At 39.5% G+C, this 9,557-nt stretch overlaps 1 protein-coding gene across 1 annotated transcript in view; it reads left to right on the forward strand.

Annotated features, from left to right (window-relative positions):
• Positions 1 to 2,389, forward strand: part of LOC104952887 (complement C3-like) — a 2,791-nt gene extending 402 nt beyond the window's left edge. The window contains exons 2-5 of the mRNA XM_010779795.1: positions 1,563 to 1,626; positions 1,742 to 1,831; positions 2,085 to 2,291; positions 2,379 to 2,389. Of these exons, the coding sequence (XP_010778097.1) occupies positions 1,563 to 1,626; positions 1,742 to 1,831; positions 2,085 to 2,291; positions 2,379 to 2,389 (372 nt within the window). The remainder of the gene's footprint in view (positions 1 to 1,562; positions 1,627 to 1,741; positions 1,832 to 2,084; positions 2,292 to 2,378) is intronic.
• Positions 2,390 to 9,557: the final 7,168 nt, after the last annotated feature.

Consider the following 9,557-nt stretch of genomic DNA (forward strand, 5'->3'; position numbering starts at 1 on the left):
GATTGGCGATCTTGGCTGTGACGTCTAACATTTAATTGCTTTTCTTTATAAAACGGACAAGTCAAATCAAGCAATCTGATTGGCTTAGCCGTGATATAATGAGCGTATATCACGGGTAGAATTGTAGTTACTTTTCACAAGTCATGTATCCCTCCGCGTCTGAGAAAAGCTACAACCGTTACAACTGTTACATTACGTCCGTTACGAAATTAACTAACCAACAAAGCTTAAGATGGAAACATTTAAGGTTAACTTCGACCTCCGGGGGGGTCTTACTATGGAGGAGAGGATTGAGCAGTGCCTATCTCCAGAAAAAAAAGCACCTAAACGACGACATGCGGAGCTACGTGAAGAGCAGGTAGACCAACTGGAAAAGTACCACCATTCAAAAGCTTTCTGATGCGGGTCTTGAAAGCAGAGAAATTATGACCGTCTCTCCAGAGCTACTGGAAGCCGAATCTCGAGGACCGGAGAAAGTGGAGCAATATTCTCGCCACGCCAAGCAACAGCCTCGAACAACCTCAACCTATACAAGTGACCACGTAAGCCATGCTACTGATGCTGGACAGCTTTTCAGTGGGTGCACAATAAACGGCAACATACAAATTAATGTAGGCCTAAATAAATAGCCAATTAATGGATCAACGCTCTCTGTCTAATATGTTCGCTAGCTGTTAGTGTTGTTGCATAGCAACCACCTCGCACTATGTTTCGTGCAGAAGGCAACGGAGGGACTATTTTATTTTGAACATCATTATTTACGAATAAAAACTATTTAAATTAGAGTGTGTATTTTTCTTTCATATTGCCACACTTGGTCACCGCTTTGCGTCGGGCCGTTCCATGCCCCTTAGCTCTGATATAATGACCATATACCATGGCCTGTCGTGAGCTATTGCTTAATCATAATCTGATTATGCAAAAATGACTAACTGACTTCATCATGTAAATGAGTTGGAACAAAAAGTACAGTATTTGGATCCAAAATGTAGTGGAAACGTTTTTTTTTTGTACAAATGTACTTAGTTGCTTCCCAGCAGTGGTGGATGTTTCCCTGCTGTCCCAGCGCTTAATATGTGTACACACAGAGCGAAGGTGTTCAGATGGTGAAGGATGCGATGTAAGTCTGTGTGAGACCCTACGGCATCTGCTCCGTCACTGCTGGAGCGATGAGTAATTCCTCCGCTCTTATCTTTCTGCTGCTTTGTTTCTGCTACACAGTTCCTTCACTAATCAAATGATATTTCCCCACACAGAGGTGTGTGTGTGTGTGTGTGTGTGTGTGTGTGTGTGTGTGTGTGTGTGTGTGTGTGTGTGTGTGTGTGTGTGTGTGTGTGTGTGTGTGTGTGTGTGTGTGTGTGTGTGTCATCATGCTTGTGTGTGTGTGTGTGAGATCATGCTTGTGTGTGTGTCATCATGCTTGTGTGTGTTGACAGTTTGACACGTTGTTCACATTCCTCCTCCCACAGCNACTTTGTTAAACAACAGCAAACAAAGATTACTCAAAAAGTGATGCAAATAATTGTAATTTCTAATGTTTGTCCTAACTGTTGTTTTTCCAGCCTGAAGGTCTACTAGTAAAAGATCCTAAGATTGTAATTATAGATCCCACTAATAAAGGTGTAGGTGAGTTGCCTTGACGAATGACATGGCTGCATTTTACAGTATAGTCGTTTATCAACGTTGTGTTTTTATCTTTTGCTAATTGCTGCTGCAACTTGCCCACTGTTTCTCCTTTTAGATGGTGAACAAGTAGTAATTATCAACAGTGGAATCGTCAAAAAAGATTGGGTTCCAAACACACCAACAAGCACACAGATCTCTGTGACAGGTGGGACATATGAGACAAATATAACATTTGTGATATTAGGGTATATAAATTAAACATTAATTGAAACATAATGCCATGTCAGTGCATGTACAATGGAAACGATTTATACAATTGGTATACATTGTTATTGTTCTTATTGGAAATATCTACCTCACTGGTCGTTGGGGAACTTTGTTGTTTGCTTAGTGGTTTATTCTTGTTGATTTATAATGTTTTGTACTTCTTTTCTGTCTGTCTGTGTGGGTTCATTCAGGGAGAGAACAAGTGTCTGCCCTCGTGGAGAACGCTGTTAGCGGGAACTCTATGGGTACTCTAATCAAACAGCCCTATGGCTGTGGAGAGCAGAACATATATCACATGACCCTACCTCTCATTGCAGCCACATATTTTGACAAAACCAACCAGTGGGAAACTGTGGGCTTTGAGAAACGTGCAGAAGCCCTCCAACACATCAAGACTGGTAGGCTCACTGATGTAATTTTAGTACAGATAGCAGAATCTTATGAATGCCACTGTGAGTGTGATTTTAAATTTTCTGACATTGTAGAAGAGGTTTGAAAAAGAAAATCAAACCACACCACCCCTGTCCAGCCTTCATTTGGGTTTCCCTTTTTAAAACAAAAGCCTATGCCAGCAGAATCATTTGAAAGAAGCTCTAACAGGGCCGTGGGAAGTAGGGGTGCTGAGGGTGATGCAGCACCCCCTGGTGGATGACAGGGGATCTGCACTTCCACAAGATTAAATGCAAATATAATACAACAAAAAAACGAATTTTTCAGCCTTGATGTAACAACATTCATAATTAAGTAAAGATAACACCCTTTTCACCCCGGTTACATTTTCCATTTGCCCTGTACGATGGGCGCTGTAAGTGATGAAAGTGGGGAATGTTGGCTTATCAGGCGCCAGCAGCTCACAGCCAGCGTGAGAGAGAGAGAGAGATAGATAGATAGAGAGAGGGGGTGCACCGGTACCGGCAGGGATTGTTGTTAGCTTCTGCTGCGCTAACGGATATAAGAAGCTGTTTCTACAATAATGTGGAGGGAGAGTTCTGTCCTGTCAGACTGAGAGGCTCAGTGAGGTAAAGGACTCTGAGGGTTTAGAAAGTTAACTTTAGTCAAAGTTATCTCAGTGGGTCTCAAACGTTTTGATCACAATTTATGTAAGCAAATATTTCAAAGGGACACCTTTATAATTATTAGGATAAATAAAAACAGGTTTGAAATCATTCCAATACATACTATAGGACAGTAAACCAAAAAAATTGTTTAAAACTGGAGAGATTTAAAAATATGCAGAAATAAATAAATAAATGTTAACTGGTAAAATAAGATATAAATGAACCACAAAAATAAAACAAGTTAGCCTACATTTATTTGTTATTGGCTATGGTAGGTTATTGGTTATGTTCACATACAAACCGATCTTTTTCACATGGGTGTTTAGAGTTGTATCCCCTAGATCAGTCTCTAGTAATTGGGCGCTCAAAGTGCACCAGATTTAAGTATTTTACTTTAAAATGTTAAAAAAATCTTCCCGGGGACACACCCCCAGAGCCCCTTAGAGGATGTGAAGTCCACCCCTCCAATTCAACATGTTCATGCAATACTAAATAAATTTGAAGCCTTTTTATATAAGCTGTCCACCATATCAATACGTTTCTCTTTTTGTAGTGTATTGGTCTTTTGTAGAGGTTTTTCATTGCCAGCTAAAATCTTGCCTAGGGCAGCAAATTGGTCAAAACCGGCCCTGGTGCCATCCCCACAGCACCCCCCATTTGAAACATGTTCCCACGGCTATGCATACAGATCATTTGTAACTATCCTGAGAAACACTATCTAGTTAAAGCTAATCTGGTTAATTGTTAGACTTACTATTTGACATGTCTTGTTTAAACTGTATATAAGTTGTGTTTTGATGCATGTACTATAAGCCAAAATTAAAATCTAAACTGTCTTGTGTTGAACTTACTGTGTATAAGGTTATCTTTAGTAAGAATACATAAAAAGGCTATAAATAACTACATTGTGAATGGAGGCTGGCATAACTGACGTAACGTTTAAAACATTTAAAACAACGACTTAATTGTGGCTCCATAAAAAGAAAAGGCATTGCGATATCTGCACAACTGGTAATGTACTGTAAAGTGACATTAACTGATAGATAACTTGTTAATAGACAATGCAGCAGTATTGTGTAAACATTTAGCCAACAGCAAAAACTATAGCAACGAAACATGGCGAATCTACTGCAACGGCAATGTTAGCTTTGGTTTTAATATGGTGGCAGACCAATTAATTAAACCACTATACTGTTTTGGGTCAGTTAACTTAATACCTTAATGGATAAATGTTACATTACCTGCGTTTACTTTCACTGTCTCAACAAATCTGCTGCACAAACTCAAAACGCGCCGAACATTCAAAACAATACTTCCGTCTCAGCGGGCTGTACGGAGGCCACACAGGGACAAACTGAACGCATGTCGTTTGTGTCTGGGTATAAATACAGTAGCTAATCTCCATGCCTGTTATTTTTAGAGAGTTTAGACGTAGGTTTATATGTAGTACTGTGATGATATGTAGTACTGTGATGATGAAGTGTTTGATTAAAAGTATGTCAACATAATACTGAAAGCAGTTACCATTGTAATACATTATTTCACCAATAGAGGTCAGCCACGACATAAGATGGTATGTCTTTTTATATATTCCATATAATATACTGTGACTTTTTACACATATTTGTTCAACATACTACAACCATGACTTTTTTCCAACACTATGCTATGATGACTTTCTTTAAAAAAATGTTTAGACATAATGTCATAGGACTTTTGTTTGACATGATGTTTTACATACTCTGATAAGAGCTTCAATCGTATTAAACAATGGCCTTTTATATATTAACTTATTACACAGTCTATATGTGTAGTAATATTTTGGACATACTATAATATGACTTGTTGCATGATATTTTCAACATTGTATAATATTACTTTTTATTAATATGTTTCGGCATACTATACATTGATCTTTTGGGATATTATTTTACGGAAAATGTCATGATAATTTTTTGAAATACTATACTATGACTTTTTCAGGATACATTTGACATATCATTACCTATTTTTAGAAACGTTTGACATATTTGTTGACACACTATGATAAGACATTTCACATTATATCTTGACAAACTTTACTGTGACTCTTGCATGATATTTTCGACATACTATACAATGACTCATAGTTTTTTTCCACATACCATTTTTGGGGAATGTATACAGTATAGTACAGTACTTTATTTGTTTAATCATCATCACAGCATGTGTCTGTTCTCCATGTAATGTCAAGGTTTGTCTGAAAGAATTTCACTCACTTGAGGTTGACCTTGACCTTGACTCTCATGGTCCAATTATTGTTTCATCTCCTTCACATGCTGCATCTGTTCCCATCTCGCTCCTCTCATTGTGAGGAGGGATAACCACTTCATTATGAGGAAGAGAAGCAGGAATGTAGTCCGATGACAACTGGACGCTGATAGAAAGACTGCAGCTCTTGCTTTCACCCCAATCCTGGTTACCCTGGAGGGATATGAGCTCATGTTTGTGGGCTCATGCTGCCACATGTTGTGGTGAGTTTGATAGAAAAAGGATGGGTTACTCTCTGCTGCGACCACAGAGAAACGGTCACAAACAAAGACATCCTTTATGTCATGATCACATTAGGGACAATTGCTTCAGTTATTTTCATGATTTAAATACAAACATAAGAAGGCTATTGTGTGTCAAAGCCTCTCTGATATGTAATCTACATGGATGGTTCATTATCATAAGATACAACAAGATAAGATGCAGCCAGACGTTTGCTCACATATGGAACGCAGCATGTGTTTGTATTAAGCAGATACAAATGATATTTCAAGATTTGTTTTGGAATCACAGTTATGCATATGTTGCTGATAGCCATCCAGGACTTAAATGCAGCCGATGGCAAAAAGGATGTGGATACCCAAAAGCATTGCCCCAAAATCAAACTGAATATATGTATTGTGTGTCATATTTGTGTGCAAGTGTTCCCTGTATGTGTATGTACGCTGTATGCGTGCACATTGTGACATTACATGCTCACATTGAATACATGCAGTATATCATCCCTTCATAACTCGTTATTTCTGTATTGATTTCATTCCTCTCTAATCGTCAGGATTATTTGAGGTTTAAAAAAGCAAACAATAGATTTTTAAAGAAATGAATAAAGAAATCTCACCACAACAAGATGATCAATGAAAGCGGCAGAACAACATTATGAACCTTGTGGTGAGTTTGTTTTTCACAATGGCTGTTATCAAGGTCTAGGTCACATGTGTCAAACTCAAGGCCCGGGGGCCAAATCAGGCCCTTGGTGGATTTAATTTCGGCCCACAGGATAATTTTTGATTACTATTAGATCTGGCCCGCCGGTATATTGCACGCACACCTTCACTCAATCCTGAGGGTTTCCTCAGCTCAGAGCCTGAGCCCAAACATTGATGAACTTGCACCCGAGATGAGATGCCAAGTATCTGCTTGAACTAGCATCACAGAGCAGCACACTGAGTTTCCATGTTTCCTTCTGCACTTTTTCTCTTGTTACAACAGGGCATGTTTTTTTTGTTCTTTGAGGGAAATAGTTTTTTTGAAGCTGCTGTTGGCTTGTGGAAAAATGTAATCATAAGAATGACTCTGGGAAAGCTGCAGATAGAGCCATAAGAAATGAATGCAACTGATTATTTAATGTTTCATGTTGTTTTTATAGGCAATAATTTAAGCTTTGTTAGTTCCAGGTTTAATATGTGCAATAAGTTCATTTCAATACGTTCTGCAATAAACATTGAACCAGTCTGGCCCTCGACTAGTACCCATTTTTTTTATTTTGGCCCACTGTGTATTTGAGTTTGACACCCCTGATCTAGATGATCCTGAAAATTAGGATTTTAATAAAAGTTTGGTGGATAGGTTTTCAGTTATAGGAGCAACTTTATCAAAATCATGCAGTTTTTAATTCTAAGTTTACACAACCAGATGTTTTTTCTCAGATCCATTTTATAATGGCCATGTAAACAACAAAAAAAAGGATATAAAGATTCCCTTTTCCAGAATTGTTTTCAACCACATTTATATGTAAAACTCAAAGGAATTAGACACTGTGGGTTGTTGATGCTTGGATATTACACCCACATGTGATTGTTAAACATCTTATTTCAAACTCATGGACATTTCTACCCTTGGAGAACAGCCTCCGCTCTTCTGGGAAACCTGATCAAACCCTGCATAACAAATAGGAACATTTACCAGAAAACAACTTACATTTTTAGACTTTTTAAGGTCATGAGCAACAAAGTGCAGGACCACCCAGGGTCCATGTGTCAAGATTCACAGATACAACTTTCTTTCTTTCTGTGCTTGTGGTTTTAACTGGTGAGCATTTGGCTTCTTGTTTGCACGTGGAATCACACAAAACTGTTTCCAATCAAATGTATTTAGCTGTTGTGCAAACATGCATCATCTGTCCTGACACTCCAAAACACTGAAAACAAGTTATGGATGAATCATAAATGCCCAAAGATGGGAAGAAGGAGAAGAGGAGGGATGGCAGTCACATCATTGGACTTCAGTCACCGTGATTATCTCCTTTTCTTTAAACAATAAAATGCAAATGGTGGTCCGGCAGTGGCTCAGTCAGTAGGGGCTTGGACTCGGAGCTGTAGGGTCACCAGTTCAAGCCCCCAACCAGACCTAAATTATGGAGTGTGAACTGCTACTTGGAGAGGTCCCAGTCCACCTCCTGCCCTGCCGTGGTGCCCTTGAGCAAGGCACCGGACACTTCCCCCATTGCTCCCCGGGTGCTGTACAATAGCTGCCCACTGCTCCTAGACTAGGATGGGTTAAATGCAGAGAACAAACGGCACTGTGTGCTCTGCATGTGTGAACAGTAAAGACGGTTTCATCGCTCCCCCAATTCTATCCATCAGATCAATTTCTAATATAGACATTTTATTTATTGGGATTCACCATCTCGTTTTCAACTAACCCTAACCCTAATGATGATATAATCACATAAATAACTCTTACATTACTAAACCAATCACAAACAAAATCGTCTAGTTGTTATAATTGTCTACCATCAATCTGTACATCCAGCCATCCACATACTGTATGTGTCACATATGTTCCACTTTATTCATACAGTATATATTTTACTGCATGAAATAAAAAGGGAAACTATAAAGTCCTACCTTCCTGGAGGACAAGTGAAACCACGTTGAGTCAAACACGATGCACAGTCTTTGTTCTGACAGTCGGCCATGTGTGTCAGACATCAGGTGATTTTTATTTCACTCTTTTCCACATCCGCTTCACATGTGGAAACATTCCTACTTGGAATTACTCTTCACAGCTGTCAATCAAAGCTCATACATGTTGAACACACACGTGCTTAAGCCCATGTGATTGGATTCGCAACTCAAAGTGGTACTCAAGTAAAAATACTTATACCACACTGTGAAAATACTCCAATACAACTAGAAGTCCTGCATTAAAACCCTTTAGCAACAGTGTGTTTCAGCAAAGATGTGAAAAAAGTGTTCCCTGTCTTGTTTTCTATACGCTATAAGATGTTTTTGGATTAATAGTAGGGGAGACCAGGGATAGTTGCAACACTTTTGGGGCTTTTCCCCAATAAGTAAAAAAACATTTACAATTGGATAGCCATTTTGCTATATTATGCATTATCAATATGTCAGCTACTGAAACAATGTCTTTAAGATGTTTTTATGGAATAAGTACAGGTTGGAAAATGTATTTTTTTTTAAACTCAACTGTTACAACTGTCCTTGTGTACAGGGACAGTTGTAACCCACGCAGGCACAGTTGTAACATCTTAATAACGGTTACCCTTTTTCACACTATATGACAAAAAATAGGGAAAGCTGTCAAATTCTAAGGCAACACGGTTTTAATGGGATTTCACACATCCTCCAACAAACAATGAACAATGAACAGAACTTGAACAGAACTTAAAACAGAACACCAGAATTAATCAGATTCACAGTTGTGGCAGGTGTAAAAGGCGCTTCCATCTGTGCAGTCCTTGTGTGCCCAGGCTTTACAGGAGCAACACTGCAGCCAGATCTCCTTGGACCTGGAGTAGCTCTCCAGGCACACAATGCTGTATTGGGCCTCATCTTCATCAGATGAAGCCTGCATCTTCTGCTTCTTGTTGAGTTTGGTGTTTTGGCCGAAATTGATTTTTGTCTTCGCTTTAGACTTCTTTGCGTTAGATCTTTTTTTCTCAGCCTCGAGTTGATCTTTCATCGGAGTGTCTGTGAGGACAGCGGTTTCTCTTCTTTTTCTCCCCTTTGTGGTCTGCTTCCTTGGTCCAGCTTTTAGATGTGGACGGATGGACAAGGGTGAGAAAGGCGTTGCAGAGGATGATGTCCCAGGCTCCACACATGGCCTGACAGGGGAGGAGGCTGCGAGTAGAGGAGAGGAGGCTGTGAGTGGAGGAGAGGATGCCACAGTTGATGTTGGAGCTGCACTGGTAGAAGGTTCTGGTGGTGGGCGGTCTGTGACTTGGGATGGAGCAAAGTCGATGTCATTGAAAATGTCTCTATTAAAAGGCCAAATTCCAGTGCACGCGAACCCTGCCTGGATATTTGATGGCGTTGCAGCCAGAGGAAGGGCACT

Source organism: Notothenia coriiceps, unplaced genomic scaffold (assembly GCF_000735185.1).
Source record: "Notothenia coriiceps isolate Sejong01 unplaced genomic scaffold, NC01 NC01_scaffold00020735, whole genome shotgun sequence".
NCBI lineage: Eukaryota > Metazoa > Chordata > Actinopteri > Perciformes > Nototheniidae > Notothenia > Notothenia coriiceps.